General features: G+C 45.0%; 1 protein-coding gene across 7 annotated transcripts in view; it reads left to right on the top strand.

Annotated features, from left to right (window-relative positions):
• GPD2 (glycerol-3-phosphate dehydrogenase 2) overlaps nt 1-20126 on the top strand; it is a 116130-nt gene that overhangs the window by 19637 nt on the left and 76367 nt on the right. For all 7 annotated transcript variants that reach the window (XR_015746536.1, XM_087949956.1, XM_087949953.1 and 4 more), the window contains exon 2: nt 1601-1708. Coding sequence is in view for 6 of the 7 variants with exons in the window: in XM_087949956.1 (XP_087806082.1) it covers nt 1610-1708 (99 nt within the window). In the remaining variant the exon portion in view is untranslated. The remainder of the gene's footprint in view (nt 1-1600; nt 1709-20126) is intronic.

Below are 20126 nucleotides of genomic sequence, written 5' to 3'. Positions count from 1 at the left end.
CCAACATATCTTTTCCTATTTTTCCCCACAGCAACCACCCTGTGAGGTGAGTTGGACTAAGAGAGGGTGTCTGGCCTCCCCAAGGTTAACCAGCTGGCTTTCATGGCTAAGGCAAGACCTAAATATACAGGTAGTCCTCGACTTACAACAGTTCATTTAATGACTGTTCAAAGTTACAGCATCACTGAAAAAAGTGACTTAATGGCCATTTTTCACACTTACGACCATTGCAGTATCCCCATAGTCATGACACTGACTCACATTTATGATGGTTGCGGTATCCTGAGTCATATGACCCCTTTTGCAACCTTTTGACAAGCAAAAATCAAGGGGGAAGACAGATTCAGTTAACAACCATGTTACTAACTTAACAGTGCAGTGAATCACTTAAGAATTGTAGCAAGAAAGGTCATAAAATGGGGCAAAACTCACTTAACAAATATCTCACTTAGCGACATAAATTTGGGGCTCAATTGTGTCATAAGTCGAGAACTACCTGCAATGGACAAAGTTGCATAATATCACTGCTGCTACCGTGCTAAGCTTAGAAGGTTAGGACGAGAAAATAAGGTCTTTTGAGAGCAGGGGTGTCAAACTCAAGGCCCGTGGGCCGGATCCAGCCTGTGGGGTGTTTAGATCTGGCCCATGGGGCCACCCTGAAAACAGTGAAGAACCGGCCCAAGGTGCTTCTGCCAGTGAAAATGGAGCTTGGGAGGGCAGAGAGCTGCAGGAGGCTGTTGTGGCCGAAAACGGACAATGAGCTGGCGACACCCACCCTGGCCCCCTGATGCAGCCCTCAGTGAAATTGAGTTTGACATCCCTGGCATTTCCTGGCATTAGGGCATTTCCTGCAGTACCCAGTGTACCTCGGGCTTCAGGGTTAGGTAATATTATACATAGGGAATTATATCTTTGACTTTGTATGGATAGATGTAGGACGTTCCCACAACTACTCTTTGAGGAAGGAAGAGAATACCTACAAGCTTGCTGCTGGGTGACATACGTGGGTGCAGTAATAGGATATACCTCATTTGCTGAGACAAAGACTCCCGATTATTTTCTGTGAATTGGGGCATACATGTTCTTTTGGTATTCCCAGATCTAACAAGCAGAGCCAAAGCCCTTATATCTCATCAGCATCTTCAGGCACGTTCTTATAAGAGCAGTACAATTTGAGGGTTTTTTTTTTTTTTTTTGAATTAATGATATTGAATTGCTGTGGATACCCTTACGGCTAAAATACAACAATGCTAATACCATAAGTAAACGGGCTGTGATGGGAGTTATTATTTTTGAGACTCGGGCTTTCGACTATTTGTGTTTTTGCACTGCAATAATACTGTGATTGCCAGTGTTTGAGCTAGTCTTTACTCATAATCAAACAGTTCTTCAAAGGACTCTGGGATGGAATCGTATTTCTTTTTAGTCAGCAAAGCTAAATATTCTATCCAAAGTTCCTTACCTAATGTGGCTGTCCCTTCATGAACCTTTTAAACTCGCTCTCATATGCATCACACAGACTTCCTCAAGTTTCTTATTTCAAGTTTAGAGGAACGTTCTCTAATCTGGCAAACTTTTCCATTTTTTTTTCTTCTTTTAGAACTAAATCATGGCTTTTCAGAAGGCAGTGAAAGGAACTATCCTCGTAGGAGGAGGGGCCGTTGCAACCGTCTTTGCCCTCTCACAACTTTCTCAATATAGAAAAAAAGTAAGTAGATTGGTTTAATACTTGTAAATTTCATGCAAATATGTTGTTTCTATATTGCATTAATACATAATGATGGACTGGTGGTGTATTAGGTTATGCAGATTGGAAGAGGTTTCAACCAAGAATACTGGCTGTATATTATTTTATAGTTGCAGCAGTGAAAAGTTCCTTCTTTTCTAAATTAATTTCAAAGTCAGTTTTTGTACCACTTCACTTCATCCTCTTTGTGGTAATTAGATTATAAAGTATATAGTACAAGCAGCATATCAAATGTAATTTAAAAGTTTTAATGTTGTTGAAATCCTCCACCAGTAATTAATAATCATGGAGGCTAATTTTGTATTTGTACAATAAGATGAAATCCAATTGTTTCATTGGCAAAATAGAATTAATATAAAGCTCCCTTTGAATATTTAACAATTTGCCTCTTGTCAACCTAGCAGTTCGAAAGCATGCAAATGCAAGTAGATATATAGGTACCACTTTGGTGGGAAGGTAACAGTGTTCCATGCGCCTTGGTGTATAGTCATCCTGGTCACATGACCATGGAAGCATCTTTGGACAATGCTGGCTCCCTCGGCTAGGAAACGGATATGAGCATTTCCCCATAGAATCAGACATGACTGGGCGGGGAAAATCTCTGCCATTTTTTAGTGGGGCTTTGCAGTCCCATCCAACAGTTCAAGGATATGTGTGTACACCGTGACTATAATTAATAATTGTTTGTATGACCCATATTGGATGAAAAGAAAGGAAGTTAACAGCTTCTTGTTCGCTTTAGTTTATTATTCAGATTAGAGAGTGAAATTTAAGGAATAGATCATTAAAAAAAAACTATTGGTAGATGTAGCTGTATTTGGCATTTTAACCGAATATAGATGAGAATATCATTGACCAGTTTAAGCACAGAGAGACAGTTTGGTATAGGAGTTAAGATACCATTCTAGAAACCTGAAGATTATAAAAGCAGGTGTGTGGCCCTGGGTCATTCATTCTCTTAGCCCTTGGAAAAAGACAATAGCAAACCACTTGTGAATTCTTGCTAAAAAAAATACTGCAGGGACGACTTCCAGTTTGAGCTTCTTTGGCGATGGACCGAAATCTGCGATCGGGCACGGTTTCGATTTGTGCTCGCCACCGGAGTGCCCCAAGCCGGCTGGATTCGGGGCTAAGCCATCCCGTAGAGGTGGTGAAGAGGGGGAGACCGCCAGCAAGGTCGAGGAGAGCCGCATCTCTCCTCCTCAGCTGGACATTACTCCCTTTCCCGAAGGCGGTTGCAGCAGTGGTCAGAAATGGCCACCTCAAAGAAGAACTCGACTGGAAAAGAATGTGCAGGGGGAAGATAAGAAGAGAAAGTTTTGGTTGACCGGGTTGAACTGAAAAAGCAACAACGTAAGGTACCCTGGAATTTGAACTATAAAAAATAACATTGTTCCCAAAGAAGATTTTGAAGCAGAGAAGGAGAGAGGGAAGGGAAAGGATTTGGCTTTTTTTTTCTTCCCTTCCTTATACTGACAGCTAAGAGATTTAAGTAAGAAATTGCCAAAATCCACTTTGATGTCAATAGGCATTTAAGCTGAAAATAAAATGTCAAAGGGATAATAAAGACTTTTGGATACTCAAAAACCTTTAAAAGAAGGAAAGGAGAGAAAAGGAAAGAATAAAAGAGTGGGATCTGGAAAAATGGAGGAGACTGCGTGGAACTAAAAGGAACTTACAGTGAAACTTTAACAAGATTCCTAAAAGATATATTCTAACTGAAACTTTGTAACAAAATAATAGAACCCAGGAAGAGAAAGTGGAAAAAAGAAGCAAGAAGAAACAGCTTTGGATTATTTGGATTACTTGATGATTTTTGGATTTTTGGCTTTTGGACTTAAATGACTAAAATCAATCGGGTGGTTGTTTAAAAGTGTTTAAAATGGCGTAACTTTTGGAAGAACTGAAAATATAACTTAAAAAACAGAAAGAAGATGCACAAGAAGGAAGAGGTTCTTTTGGCTTCGTATTTCAATTTTTAGAAATGGAGATCTGAAACTATAATAATCAACAAGAAGCGCGGGACAAAAAAGAAGCCATCTTTAATGATCAAGTAATTTTATGTGGGGGAAAAAAGGAAAGGGGGGGAAAGAGAGTGAAAAGTTTAAGATTTGAAAAAACAACCAAAAAAAGAGAATAGTTTGAAAAATAATTACAATATTAAGAAGCAACAGAAGAGAGGATTACAGAAGAGAGAATTAGAAGTAGAGAGACAAGGGGGCAAAAAGGGGAGGGAGAAGAAGAGGGGGAAGAAGGAAAGGAAAAGAAGTCATAAAGGACAGAAACAAGATATAGAGAAGCAGGGAAAATGTATAAGGATTGAAAGTATAAACCTATTTAGAGATAATGGGTGAAAATGTAATTGAAAAAGGGATTCTGCAAAGGTACATAAGATAGTATTGTTATATTAGAAATAGAAATAATTTTAGAAAATATGAAACAATGTATGATTAAAATGATGGATAAAATACTTATTGTAATGCAATGGAATGTTTGTTAATAACTAAATGAAATAAAGAGAATGAGAGAATGAAATTAGGAAAGATGGGAACATTTTAATTATTATTAATGATTTATAAAAATATAAGTGAAGAGAAATATGGGGAAAAAAGAATTAATTATGGAGAGTTTATAAGTGTTCCCAAGGAAGTATGATGTTCAATTGAAAATAAATGTTAAAGACGTTAAGATTGTAACTAATATTAATGATAGAATTGAATTGGAGTGGAATGAGTGTTTTATTTACTATTGTTATATATATATATATAACAATAGTAAATAAAACACTCATTCCACTCCAATTCAATCTATCATTAATTATATATATATATATATATATATATATATATATATATATATATATATATATATATATATATATACACACACACATACATACATACATACACCGTATATACTCGAGTATAAGTCAACCCGAATATAAGCCGAGGCACCTAATTTTACCACAAAAAAACTGGGAAAACTTATTGACTCGAGTATAAGCCGAGGGTGGGAAATGCAGCAGCTACTGGTAAATTTCAAAAATAAAAATAATTAATTTGGGAAACGATCTCACTATCATGAAAGGTTTAATTGATTCACTAATCCAAAAGAAGAAGATGATGATGACAGCGGGAGGCAGGAGTCACTCTCTTCCCCTCCCCTCGGAGGCCCCCTGAGTCAGGAGTCGCTACCGCCGGCGCGGCCCCAGTCCCGCGTCGCCTCGGGAAGGGAAAGGCAAAAAGGAAGAGCTGCGGCAGCGCCTTGCAACGGCAGCAGCGGCACCGGAGGCTCAGGCTCAGCGGCTCCTGGTTTTGCCCTACCCTTCCCAAGGCAACTCGGGACCGGAGCCGCACCGGCGGCAGCAACTCCCGACAGCCCCAGCCAGACACCTGAGCGGAGATGTAGGGAGAAGGCAAAAGCGACGGAAGATCCTTCAGGGAAACTGAGGGGAGACTCACCCTTGGTCCAGATGAGCCCCCTTCCCGCCCCTAAGGAAGCAGAGGCAGCCAGCAAGGGCAGGCAAGCCCCACTTCACGGACTCCGTCCGTCCTCGCTCCCACCCACCCACCCACCCAAAGCCACGAAGTCCCCCAATCGCGCAGCCCAGAATCGCCCTCCCTCGGGCAGCAACGACGCCCGGTTTTTCCCGAGACAAGAAGCTCCGCCGTGCAATGAAAGCGCCCTGGCTCTAGGCTCGCGGGCTCAGAAAACAACGCGAGCCGAGGTCGCCGGCTCCGCTCGGCTTCTCCAACATCCGGCGCCGCCCTGTTCTATGTGCCGGGCCCGGCAAGTCCGAGCAGCCAGCGCATGGAGCAGGGCGGCGCCGGAGATCGTTGGCTGCCTCTTTCACAGCACGGGAGGCCTCCCGGCTGGCCAGCTGCTCTCCTCCTTCTCTGCCTGTTTGTTCTGTGTGGCCGAGGAGGAGGAGACCGGCCGGCTGGTTGGGGAGGTTTCTGCGCCAAGGAGGCAGCTGCTGGTCTCCGGCTTTGCTCCGCTTCTCCGATGGTCCGGCGCCGCCATGTTCTTTACTTGGGCAGCCGGGCGCCCGCAGCGGCGCCCATGGCGGCAACAGGCAGTTCCGCCCGGGCTCCGCTCAGGTGTCCGGCTGGGGCTGTCGGGAGTTGCTGCCGCCGGTGCGGCCCCAGTCCGCGTCGCCTCGGGAAGGGAAAGGCAAAAAGGAACCTGCCGTTGCAAAGCGCTGCCGCGGCTCTTCCTTTTGCCTTTCCCTTCCCGAGGCGACGCGGGACTGGGGCCGCACTGGCGGCAGCAACTCCCGACAGCCCCAGCCGGACACCTGAGTGGAGTGTGTATTTTAAGAATTTACCAAGCAGAATTCAGTTGGAAGTTATGTACTATATTGAATTGAATGTTATAATTCTAAAGGCATAAATTGAAGTTTAAATAAGAGTTGAATGGATAAAATTAAAAGATATAAAGGTGTCATACTCCAATTAGTAACTACAGGGGAAAATTTGTTTAATGAGAAAAGATAAGATGAAATTGAAGTAGGACAGACAAAAGTATAAATATAATGATTAGAAAGACATTGAAACTTAGAAAAAGATATAGAATTTAATTTAGGTATGAGATAATTAAAAATAAAGTTGAGAAAACCAAGGGAGGGGAAAAATTATGGAGAAAATGTTAAAATAGTAATAAGACATGGAATAGAACACAAAGATGAATATGAAATTGAGTTTGTGTCAGTATGGAGAAATGATAACCCGGGATCATGCTATTCTCAAAAAAAGATGTTTTATTTGTATTATGTTTTTGTGAAAACCCAAATAAAATTTATATTAAAAAAAATACTGCAGGGACTTATATCCAGGCAGTTTGTCAGGAGTCAGTTCTGGCTTGAAGGTGTGCATGAGAGTGCATGCACACATACAGAAGCTTAAGCATAGGGAATGCTGTGAAGATACTAATTTTTTCCTAAAATTGAATATAAGAGGAATTTGATACAGCCTGTAATCTTTGTCTTAAGAATCTTAATATAGAGTTGAAAAATATGACTAAAGGCTGGAAAAGGAGCATAGTAGTATGCAATAGTAACAACTCCCCCCCTGTATTTCAGATTTCAAATCTGAGACTATTGAGTTTCCTAATAATTATTCACTGTTAACAGAAAAAGTATTCTGTGAAACCATGGAGTATCTTGAGAAAGTAAAAATGGCAAGAGAATAAGTGAAATTCTGTGTTTTTCTTTTATTCTGACTTTCCCACCATTTGTGTAGTGTTGTTTCCCTTGTAGCTGTTGTCTGCCCATACCCAACAGGTGATACCACCTGGAAGGATTTTTGCTCAAGAAGATGTCTTGTATGTCCTGTTGACATATCTAATTGTGGGGCAGAACTACCTTTATTATTATGCCTGTCAGTCATGTAGAGGAATGTGGTAAATGTAGCAAGAGAGAAGGAGGCCCAAGGAGGCTTTAATTGGCTCTATTATTTTTTTAAGCAAGCCTTTTCAACACTCACCTGTGCAAAGAGAAGCCGTAAGCCAATTAACATTTGGGCCAATTGTATATTCCGTCTTCTAGAAACATCTAATTTACTGTACAACTAGTAAGCTTTCAGCAGCAAGCTGTTCTGTCTGCATTTTTCGGAAGTCATTGGTTAGCCTTTGCCAAAGCAGCCTTGAAGACAGGAAAACGAAGTTTCTAAAACTTGTATTATATTTTTAAGTGAAAAACTTTGGATCAAAGCCTTGTGCTGGTGCTTTAAGCAAAGGCTTAAAAACAGAGAGAGGATTTACAAAACAGAACAGAAAATAACAGAGTTGGAAGGCCTTCTGGTCCAACCCCCCCTCAGGAAACCCTATACCATTTCATATAAATGGTGGTCCAATCTCTTCTCAAAAACTTCCAGTGTTGGAACATTCACAGCTTCTGGAGGCAAGGTGTCCCACTGATTAATTGTTTTAACTCTCAGGAAATTTCTCCTTAGTTTTAGGTTGCTTCTCTCCTTGATCAATTTCAATCCATTGCTTCTTGCCCTGCCTTCAGGTGCTTTGGAGAATAGCTTGACTCCTTCTTTGAGGCAATCCCTGAGATACTGCTATCATGTCACTGCTATCATGTCACCCCTAGTCTTTCTTTTCATTAAACTAGACATACCCATTTCCAGCAACCGTTCTTTATATAGATATCTTTATATCTTTATTATGTTTTAGCCTCAAGTCCCCTAATCATCTTTGTTGCTGCACTCCTTCGAGAGTTTCAATATCGTTTTTACATCGTGGTGACCAAAACTGGATGCACTATGCCAAGTGTGGTCTTACCAAGGCATTTTAAAGTGGTATTAATACTTCATGTGATCTTGATTCTATGCCTCTGTTAATGCAGCCTAGAATTGTGTTGGCTTTTTTGACAGCTGCAGCACACTGCTGGCTTCTACTGAAGTAGCTCATATTTAGGCATTTGACAAACTTGTTTAAGTGATCTTTGTCCACATTTGTTTGCTTAATCCTTGACTTTCACATAATAAAAAGAGTAATCTGAAAGAGATTCTCCTTAGAGCTGCTCGGATCATCCAGAGAGTGGGAGGTGCTTCAGTCTGCGTTGTTGTAGGCTGAGCTTAATTACTGAGGAACGCTCCACCTTCCATCACGTGGCTTCCTTGTAGCGTTCCCCAGTTTTATGCTCAGCCTCGTGAGAGTTAGGCTGTGTTTGTTTGAACTCCTTGGCCGATTCAGGACTGTTCCATTATTTCTAAGCTTTGCTCACCATTATTTTTCCTTTAGCCTCTGCGCATCTGGGGTGTCTCAAGGGGAGCGCGTTCCTTGCCCCCAAGGGGGAAAAAAAGCGGGCGGTTTTAGCAGCGCTCCTGCGCTATCCCACCCCCCTACTCTTGATTGGACTTATTTTCCTGCCGCCTTCCTCGCCGCCCTTGTTAGCGGCCTGAATCGATCGCGCTGCAAGCGCCGCTGGTTTTCCCCCCACCAGAATGCCGATCGCCCCAGGAAGGGGCGAATTTCTCTTCTCTGCCCCTCTCGGCATTCTAAGCTCGCTGGAGGGGCCTAGTTCCGCCCTGAGCAGCCCCGACAGGGAGATCCGCTGGCGGCCGCCATTTTGGGCGCCGCCTCGTGCTCGGGCGCCTTTATGGCCTCACTCTCGCTGCGAGGGTACCCAGCTCTCTTAAACAGGCCTTCCAGCCTGTTGGAGCTATTACTATTTCAGTTTAAAAGTTAAGAATTTAAGTTGGCTTTCCGCAGCAGCGCTCAGGGCGAAGTATCAGCAGCCTCCTCCTCCCGGTTGCTGTCTGGGAGCTAAAGCTGCTAGAGGCCTTATTTCTGAACTTGTGCATCGGCCTCAGGCGTTCATTTGACCAATTGGATAATAATAATTTCCTGAGTTACTACACTCTTTGGTGCACCGAATTCTAGCTAATCAATTTATATAATTTATATGCAAATAATAATAATAATAATAATAATAATAATAATAATAATAATAATAATAATAATACATAAATAAATAAATAAATAAATATTTATATATATAATAATAATTATAACAGTAAATAAATTTATACAATTATATATATACATATATGTATAAATAACAAAACAAATATATATATATATATATATATATATTAACAATAATAGCAATAATAATAATAATAATAATTATATAGAATTATACATCTAAATTCTAAAAGGGGGCGCGGGCCAGCTGAAAGGATACCCGGCCTTTGCCGTAGGCTGAACCCTTGGCGAGCCAACCACCTATACTATCCTTATTACGATTCTTACTTCTTAAAATGGCAGATGAAACTTCCGCTAAAGGCCCTTCTTTGAAGGCCAAATCTAAGTCTTACCATTTGCGCAGACAGGCTAAGGAAACTTCTAAGGAAACTTCTAAGGCCTCTCAAGCAGACGCCTTAAGACGCCATAAGGCATTGGAGAAGGAATTCGACAGGCGATCCAGGGAGTCACATCTGGTGCCTCCAGCCCTCCCTCCTTCCATTCCTTCTACCTCTACACCCCCCCTCCTCCAGATTGCTCTTCCCTCTCTAGGCACAGCTCATCCAGGGACATCAGGCCCCTGGACCAACGACCAGACGGACACCCGAAGCTTCATTTACTCCCACGGCCGCTGGTCTGCGCCAAGAGGAGCCCGCCACAGTCGAGATTCCTGAACAAATGAGGGCATGGATGGAGCTGGCTATCCGCCAGGGGGTTGCAGAAGGCCTCCAACAGATGTCCAGACCCGGCCTCCTCCCGATGGCTCCCGAACACGAGTCGCTATCAGTCAGGTCCTTGCCTAGATCGGACCCTCCCCTCGGAGGGCAAAGGGAAGGCGGCCACAGGAGCGCCTGAAGCCAAGTATACCAACAACAAAAGGCAAATCCTCAAGGTGGGCTGGAGGGAGGTGGCTACGTGCCCCGGGCTGCTTCAATGCAGGGTCCTGACTTGCAGCATCCTGCCGTTGCCGCCGCGTCTTTCGCCGCCGCCTCCTCCCTCTCCGACTGCGAAACTCGTGTGCTTCGCCAACGCTCCGAGCGGCGAGCTCTTTCATACATAGAGAGAGGGAAAGACGCCGGCGTGCTCCGAGAGGCTGGCTCTTTTCTCTAGCCGAGGCTGACAGGAAGTGCCTCCAGGGCCGTGGCAGGCAAGCGCGGGTGTTTCCTGGTTCTGCCCAGCGCTGCGGCTCTGCCACGGCCCTGGCGGGATGAGCGGAGGCCCGGCGGGAGGCACTCGTTGCCTTGGTGACATTTGGGTGCTTCCGCCGCCTCCCTCGCCCATCGCAGGTGGCGGTGGCGGCGGCAAGCGGCGCTCGCTGAGGAAAAGAAGACAGCACAGCCACCTTGCTTGCTTTCCCACCTGCCCGCCCCAGATGGCCTCAGGAGCGGCGGCAGTGGCAGCAGGCGCGCACACTCCTGCCGGCGAAGGGAGGAGAGCGAGGAAAGAGAAGGGAGTGCGGCAGCAGCGGCTGTCACAGTATCGTCTCATAGCGGGGCAAGGCTGGCAAGCTGAGGTGGCCGCACCAGAGAGCGCCACTGCCGACCCGTCGTGAGGATAAAGGAGCGGGATAGAGATTCAGTCAGATGTCAGCCTCGGCTAGAGAAAAGAGCCAGCCTCTCGGAGCACGCCGGCGTCTTTCCCTCTCTCTATGTATGAAAGAGCTCGCCTCGCCGGAGCGTTTGGCAAAGCACACGAGTTTCGCAGTCGGAGAGGGAGGAGGCAGTGGCAAAAGGACGCGGCGGCAACGGCAGGATGCTGCAAGTCAGGACCTTGCATTGAAGCAGCCGGGGGCACGTAGCCACCTCCCTCCAGCCCACCTTGAGGATTTGCCTTTTGTTGTTGGTATGATTAGGCGCCAGATCGCCTTCCTTTGCTTAGAAGGTAAAGTGAATTATTTTAAAAACCTCCGCTCATCCCGCCAGGGCTGCGGCAGAGCCGCACGGGCTGGGCAGAACCAGGAAACACCCCGGCTTGCTTTCCCGGCTCTGCCCAGCTCGCACGGCCCTGATAGGATGAGCGGAGGTTTTAAAATAATTCACTTTACCATCGAAGGCAAAGGGAAGGCGGCCACAGGAGCGCCTGAAGCCAAGTGTCTCCTCAGGGCTCCGGTTGCAGGGAGGAGCCCTGACTGGCTGCATGGTTGCTGGCGCCAAACGCCGTGGCGTTGCTGTAACGCCACGGCAGCAAGGGAGAAGGGAAATTAACGGTGGCAGAAGGTCTCCCGAACATCCAAGCTGTCGCCGCCCGCCCACCTGAGGATGCAAGGGGAAATTAAGTCACCCGAAAGACGCCCTAGCGGTTTTTCGGGGTCAAAAAAAAAGGCCCGGCCTTATTATGTGAGAAACACGGTATATAAGTCGCTCCTCTTTAAGTCCAAAAACATCTCTGGCCTGTCTACACAGTCTCCCTCTGCCCACCCTTCCCCGGTGGAGGACCCAGGGGATGCCATTTTCAGGTAGCCCGTGGTGGAAGCTGAGGTTGTTCCGGCTCCACCCATCTTTTACGACCTAGTCTCAAACCAGTTGGCCTCCACAGGGGCCCCTCCTGCCCCATCCAGCCAGGACAAGAGGTTTTTCAACCTCGACTCTAGCTTCTGCAACCTTCTTAATACTCTTGAGGTTGATGAGCCCATCGTTGGCTTAGCATCCTCCTCTTCTCCTAGTGATCCTCTGGAGGCTCTGAAACCCGAGGACAAGAGGTCTGAAATAGCCTTACGTCGGGCTCACCAAGCCGACACCTGGGCCATTAGATCAGCCACGACCGCCTCCTTCACCAGGTCTTCGATCCAATGGCTCCACCAACTAAAACAGCATGTCCCCCCCTCTAATATAAGGGTGCATCAGGACATCGCTAAACTGACGGCCGCGGCAGAATTCTCGGCCGACGCCACCTACCACGCAGTTAAGTTCTCCACCAGAGCCATAACCTCTCATGTTACAGCCCGCTGCCTGCTCTGGCCCAAGCACTGGCAGGCGGATGTAAAAAATAAAGTCAAGTTGGCCAATGCCCCCATCAAGGGGGACAAACTATTCGGCACAGCTCTGGAACCCCTGCTAGCCGAGACACGAAGTAAGAGAAAATCTCTCCCTTCTCTTTTTCGGAGGTCAGAGCCCAGAGTCCCTCAGCCATTTGGGAGAGGGTCCTCCCGACCCTTCTACCAGTCTCCCTTCCCGCCCAGGTACCCGAGACCTCCCTCCTTTCGGCCATTCCAACCCCAGGAACAAGCCGATTCGGGCGACAGGAACAGAAGGGGCGGCAGCTATAAGCGTCCCTTCAGGGTTCAGGGGGAAGCCCTTCCGGCGCCCAAGATAGATCCCACCCCTTCCTTCCCACAGGAGGACGTCTCAGGCATTTCGCCGTCTGATGGGACTCCTCTACTTCCAATGCCTGGGTCTGGACACCATCAGGTTTGGACTTGCCCTGGAATTTCAGCGCCCCCGACTTTTTCATGGCATCCCCCCTCGAGGGATCCCACCAAACACGGTTTGATGGATTCCGCTATTCATCATCTCAACATACAGGCCATCCAACCCATTCCACCCTCCTACCGAGGGCGGGGGGTTTCACTCCCACCTCTCTGTGGTTCCCAAATCCTCAGGTGGATGAAGAGCAATTCTAGACCAAAAATGGCTTAATCGCTTCCTGATCCACCGCAGGTCTAGATGCACGCCTTACAGTCCATTCTACTGGACATCAGGCAGGGGGAATGGCTCTCTTCTATAGACCTTCAGAAGCGTATCTACTCTCCCAATCCGACCCTCCCATTCCAAATTCCTCAGGTCCTGTTACAATCTCCGCCACTTCCAATATGTGGCCCTCCCCTTGGGTTGGCTTCTGCCCCTAGAACCTTTACTAGGGTCCCCTCAGCTCTGGCGGCTCACCTCAGGAACCTCCCTGTGCGTCTCCAGTGCTACCTGGATGACATCCTCATCCTGTCCCACTCCAGACGCCAAGCAGAGAGGGTCACCAGAGCTACGCTCTCTGCCCTCCAAGTCCATGGGTGCCTAGTAAACTGGCAAAGAGCCAATGGTTACCATCTAACCGGACAACCCACTTGGGGTCCGTCATTGATACGGTTGAAGGGAAGGTCTTCCTTTCCTCGGAAAGATTCCTCAGCATCCAGGAATCCGTCAAGCATACCCGGCGATCAACAAGGTAACACTTTTAGGATTGTCTAGGTTATTAGGTAACATGGTCTCATGCATTTCCATTGTTCCCTGGGCCCGTTTACACACCAGATCACTACAGTGGCTCCTGCTCCCATTCCAAGATCCGGCAGAAGCAATTCAAAGGCCATGGTCAAGGTACCTCCAAGGGTCCTCACGTCTCCCCCCTGGTGGAACTACCCCACCATCTTCAAGGGTCATTACTTCAAGGAGCCCCAACGCCTCTCCCTCACCACAGACGCCAGCCTGTCCGGATGGGGCACTCACCTCCACTCGCTCACGACCAGGGCAGAGGGTCGGAGGCAGAATGGGCATGCAGTATAAACTGGTTGGAACTCCACGCCATCCACCTGGCCCTGCACAACTTCCTCCCTCAGGTACGCGGGCGGCATGTCCTTATACTCACGGACAACGTGCCCGTCAAGGCTCACGTCAACAGGTAGGGGGGTACCCAGTCCATACCCTTGATGAGAGAGGCCGAGCGCCTCTGCCGCTGGGCGGAGCACAACCTCCTTGTCTCAGCAGAGCATATCTCAGGGGTTTCAAACACCCAAGCAGACTGGCTGAGCAGGGCCACGGTGGACCAGTCCGAGTGGCGCATCCAGAACTACATCGCCCTCCGTCGTCCCTGGCCCCAGGGCTGCTATACGCATTCCCCCCATTAGCCCTAGTTCCCAGGGTCACCCAGAAACTGATCCACGAGAAGGCAGAACCGCTTCTGGTGGCCCCCTACTGGCCAGACGCCCATGGTTTGCGGATCTCCACAACCTATCGGTGGCCCTTCCCTGGCGAATTCCCCCGAACAGGATCTCCCCTTCTCAGGGGCCACTCCTGCATCCGGATCCCCAATGGCTCCAGTTAGCCGTTCGGAGGTTGAGTGGAACCGCCCAAGAAACGAGAAGCTCTCTGGCCAGGTTATTGAGACCATTTTAGGTGCCAGACGGCCCTCAACTATCCGAAAATACGATGTCACTTGGAATAGTTTCGGCAAGTGGTGTCATAAATCCCAGGTGAACCTGCTTCGCCCTCCATTGCTCGGGTTTTGGACTTCCTCCAAGAGGGTCTGAAGAAAGGGCTTTCACCCTAACACCTTGAGGCGACAGGTCGCAGCCCTCACAACTGTCATCGCTTGCGACAACCTTGGTTCCCTTTCACGCATTAGGGCACTCCTCAGAGGAGCCACTAATTGTACCCCCCTACCGTTCACAGATAGCCTACCTGGGACCTCAATAAGGTCCTTGTGTCCCTTACTAACAACCCCTTTCAGCCTCTCAGGGAAGCCACCCTCCAGTTTTAACATTCAAAGTCGTGTTCCTGGTGACCATTTCTTCGGCTTGCCGAATCTCGGAGATCGCAGCCTTGTCGGTGAGAAAGGACCTTGGCATCTTCCATGCCGATCGGGCGGCCCTCCGGCCTGACCCTTCCTTCTTGCCCAAGGTCAACTCAGCCTTCCACAGGGCACAGGAACTCACGTTCCCAAACTCTGCCCCAATCCCTCACGGGAGAGGGAAACGCCTTGGCACACCCTGGACGTGAGACGTCCCCTTCGCATTTCCATTAAGTGCTCCCAGCCCTTTAGCAGGTCCGAATCCCTATTCCTTTTCTTTCAACCCAAGACGTTGGGCCACAAAGTGTCCCCTTCAACCATCGGCCGCTGGATCAGAGCTACTATCTCTAAAGCTCACTTGTCTCAGGCTCTGCCAGTACCCAGCGGAATAACAGCACATTCCACCAGAAGTGCGGCTACCTCGGCAGCTTGGGCCTCCCAAGCCCCAATCACTGATATTTGCCGGGCCGCCACCTGGTCCTCCCCGACTTCCTTCATTAGGCATTATAAGATCAACATATTTGCCTCGGTGGAGGCCTCGTTTGGCAGACGAGTCCCTCAGCGGGTCCTCAAGAAACCGCAGGGGCTTCCGAACCAGACGGAGTCCCTCCCGTAGGACAGCCAAGCTTTGGTATGTCCCACTCTCTGGATGATCCGAGCAGCTCTAAGGAGAATGGACGTTGGTTCTTACCTGACACGCCATTTCTCTTCGAGCTGCGAGGATCATCCAGCCCCACCCTTATTCTTTCACCGTCTGGTGGGGTCTTGTTTCGGCCAATGAACCCTTAAGTCTAGTAAGATGAGAGTACGAATTTCTCTTCCCTCTCACCTTCGCATAAACGGGGAACGCTACAAGGAAGCCACGTGATGGAAGGTGGAGCGTTCCTCAGTAATTAAGCTCAGCCTACAACAACGCAGACTGAAGCACCTCCCACTCTCTGGATGATCCTCGCAGCTCGAAGAGAAATGGCGTGTCAGGTAAGAACCAACGCCCACTTCCAGTAGCATTTGTTTAAATGGGCATAGGAAAGTACATCTTATCAGATTTTCAATTCCATTTTCAAGTGAACATGAGTTTTTGTTCTTTCTAAAATATTTTTACTCTTAGATTATTTTTAATATTGACCTTCATAATTGCTTTCATATGCTGAAATTCAGCATAGAGATTGATCTAAAAAAGTAATGTAAACATTGCATGTTTGTTTCACTGCTGTGTTTATAACAGCAACAACACTCAGACAATAATAGAAGTTTGAGGGTGTGGACTTGACCCACTTAGCAGATATATGCCTGTACTTTCTTGAGCTGACTTCTGAATAAACATGTGATTGCCTAGTTAAGAATTTATTTTACTTTTTTCAGAGTTAGTTTCAAAGTAGAATATGTATTTACAGTGAATCATAGAGACTAATAATCTATAGAAATATATTGGATACATATAACTCATGTTTTACTTTTGCATACATCTTCTCGCAATAAAATGTGTTCTGTGATCATGCACATGATGAAACACTGAATTTTACAAACTGTAAATTTGTGCAGGATATATCTTTGTAGCTATAAAATGGCAAGCTTGTTTTAATTAAGACAGCAAAAGCACATTTTCAGAATGTGTATTCAGAACCTAAAGCAATACAATTATATGGAGACCCGGAAAACTAAAAAAATATTTTTACATCTCTAATATTAGTTTGCACACTCACACAATAGCTAGTGCTAATTGTTGCTATTATGCAGTCTCATTCATTCTTTTGTAGGCTGTTAGCTTTTTATATGTAATAATTTCAATTGTTTTTTTGTAAAAAAAAAATTGCAGCAAGCAAGATCTTAGTCATTATACTTTTTATTTCTTTTTTCTTCCTAGATTTTTCCCGTAAATTCAGGGCGTGCTTTTTTTTAATCCATTGGTTTCAACAAGAATTGACTAACCGACTGGTAGGCTGAGAGTGACTTGCCTAATGTCATCCAGTTGACTTTTAGGCATAATGCAGATCTAAAATTCACAATCTCCTGATTTCTAACCTGGTGCTTAAACCACTGGACTTGACTGGTTTTCCTTAGTCAATATACTTACAAGTGTAGAATAGTGCAGATGTGGTAAAAAATAAAACTTCTTATAAGGTTGCACATCTTTCAAAAATGACTTGGAAGATAGGTTCTGATGTACATAAGCACCATAGTCTTTAAAACAGCTATGTCTCATGCAGAGGCTTGAAAAAAGATGTGGCTGATTTAAGGAGATGCTGCACTTATATTACACATGTTGAAGTTTCTCTTCTGAAACCTTTTCAAAGCATATGAGTCGTATACCATACTCTAAGGCAAGAGTGTCAAACTCAAGGCCCGTGGCCCACATCCAGCCTGCGGGGTGCTTAAATCTCACCCGTCAGGCCGGCCTGGAAATATGAAAGGACTGGCCTGCAGTGCCTCTGCTGGCCAAAACAGGCTGTGTGGAGGCCAAATGCACCCCCTGCGGCCTGTTTTTGGCCTCCAGCAGCACTCTGCTGGCCAGAAAAGTCTTTGGCCAGCAGAGTGTTGCAGGAAGCCATGGAGGCCGAAAACGAGGTGCGGGGGGCTGCATGAGGCCCCTCTGCGCTCTGTTTTGGCCAGCAAAGTGCAGCCGGAGGTGTCATGTCCTTCTTGCTCTCGTCATGAGTCATGAGGAGATATAGCTATATCAGCATTCACCACAGTGCAATATATTTGGAGATGCAGTTTGGCAGAAGAATTAAGATAAGTCCATAGTCCCTCCAAAGGTTTTCTTAGAACTAACACTAAGCTGTGCTATTATTGTAAAGATGCTGCAATTAGAGTGGAATCTCCTATAGAAGAAGGCAAAAATGGACTGGCTTCATATATTCAACAAATGCTTAGGATAATTTGGTTCTGGTATATGAACCAAATTAATTATGGTTTATTCTGTGAGTTGTGTTTTTAAAAAAATCAGAGTCATTTTTCTTTGAATGAATTTTCCATTTCAATTGGGGTATATCAGAACTTGAGGAATTTCCTCTCTCCTTTATAATAGTGATCTAATTCCTCAGTAGAATGCAGAGTGGGAGTCAATTCCATTCTATGCAGTGAGATTTACTCCCAAGAAAGTATTATTTCTACAATTAAGGTTCTGTGACTTATTTTCTTCTACAAGTGAATGTTGTTCTTCATATGGTATTATAGGAAAACAGTATCAGAAGGATCAGTTGGCTTGGTAATCTGGATCTTTTAATGTTCCAGAAATGTGTTTTACCACCTGTTCCCAATATTTTTTTAATAACCTCTATGCTTGATATCATATTCAGTATACAGGATTAAAAAAACAGATTGGACTATTTCAAAATCATATACATCTGTGACTTGGCAAATAGTTAGCAAAATTTAATCAGCAAATAGTCAGCAAAGGTACAATACCTTTTCATAATATGTTTTTCTGTTTTCCACCATTTTGGAAGAATGTGGAAAATATATTCCAAATTAAATTATAGCATTCTTAATAAAAGATGAAAGGATAAGGTAAAAAACATGATCTAGGGCAGTGGTTCCCAAAGTGGGTGGTACCGCCCCCTGGGGGGCAGTGGGATGCCTTAGGGGGGCACTGAGAGGCAAGGGGGCCGGCAGGGGAGCGCTAAGAGGCAGCTGGAGGGGAGCGGCAGGGCACAATTCAGGGGTGAGAAATAATCTCGCCGCTGCGTTCGAGGCAAGGCCCCGCAGGATCATCCCATTGACTTGCATGCTCTGGTGGAAGGAGCTCCACCCCGAACACAGTGTTGGGTTGCAGGGCGTTGCCCCAAATGCAGCATTGGGAAAGGAGAGCAAAACCACAGTGGCTTTGCTCTCCTTTTCAAACATCCCGCCGCCGCCGTGTTCACCCTATTGAGCCCCTTGCACCGGAGGCACCTGCCCAAGCAAGTCCGAATGGAGCAGTGCACGAAGTCAATGGGGTGAGCCTGAGAGAGGGAAAGAGAGGAAAGAGAGAGAGAGAAAAAGAGAGAAGGAAGAAGAGAAAGAGAAAAGGAAAGAAAGAAAAGGGGACAAAGAAAGGGGGGATGGAAGGAAGGGACAGAAAGAAAAAGAAATAAAGAAGGAGGGAGGGAGGGAGGGAGGGAGGAGAAAGATAATATCTTTTTCTTTAATAATTTTTTTTTATTGATTTTAACAACAAACAAAAACACAAAAAACATAAAACATAACATAAAAAACATCATCATTCTTCATATATTTACAGACAGTGTATCGGTTGGTTTACCACTCCTTTTTGTGCATCCATTTCATAGTCATCATAATAATTATGTTACATAATAACTCATATTATCGATCAACAATTATATATCCTAATATCATTATTAAACAATCATTTGACTATAATTTTACTAATTCATACTTAAGCGAGATAACTGTAATTTAGTTACTTTATTTTATAACAAATCATAAAATCATACCAAGTCTATCTTAATAAAATATTCTAAAAGTGTTATCAAGACCAAGAAAAAATGTATATTCGTTATTTCCTAAATTTCTAACTATTCTATTATTATATTGTATTATCTAACCATTGATAAAAAGATCCCAAACTTCATAAAATTGTTTATCTTCTTGTTCTCTAATTTCAAATGTCAATCTACTCATTTCAGCACATTCCAATATTTTCTTAATAATTTCTTCCTCTAATGGTATTTTCTCAGTCTTCCAATTTTTAGCAAATACAATCCTAGCCGCTGTTAATACATTTACAATCAAATACTTTAAGTTTTTATTATATGTATCAGGTAAGATTCCCAATAAAAAAATCTCTGGCTTCAAATCTATATGTTTCTTTGTCATTTTTTCCAACCATATGCGAATTCTAGTCCAGTATTTCCTGGCCTCCTCACAAGTCCACCACATATGGTAATATGAACCAGGAATCCAATGACATTTCCAGCACTTTTCAGATTTGTTCTTGAATATTCTTGCTATTCTTGTCGGGGGGAAATGCCACCTGTAAAACATCTTATACAAATTTTCTTTATATGCTGTTGACATTGTCATTTTATAATTTTGAGACCACAACTTTTGCCATTTCTCTAAGTCAATCCCATATCCAAAATTCTTCCCCCAAGCAATCATCGTTTCTTTAACTTGTTCATCCTCCAATTTAATTTCCAACAAATAATTATATAATTTTTAATCACTTTTTCATCAGTACCTGTCAAAATCCTATCTAAATCAGTCATTTTGTAATAAAATCCTTCCATTTTGGAATCTTTAAGATACCTTGAATGTATTTGGCCATATGAAAACCAATTCATCTTTATACCTTGTTCTTCTAAATTTTGTATCGTTTTAAGTTCACCCTTTTCATCTAGTAATTCCCCATATCTAACTGTTTGTTCCTTCTTATAAATTATAGGATAAGAAAAGGCTTCAATAGTTGATA

This window comes from Notechis scutatus, chromosome 1 (genome assembly GCF_049901735.1).
Source record: "Notechis scutatus isolate UNSWTSFEM ecotype Mainland chromosome 1, rNotScu1.2, whole genome shotgun sequence".
Taxonomy (NCBI): Eukaryota; Metazoa; Chordata; class Lepidosauria; order Squamata; family Elapidae; genus Notechis; species Notechis scutatus.
This window is presented reverse-complemented; position numbering and strand designations above follow the sequence as displayed.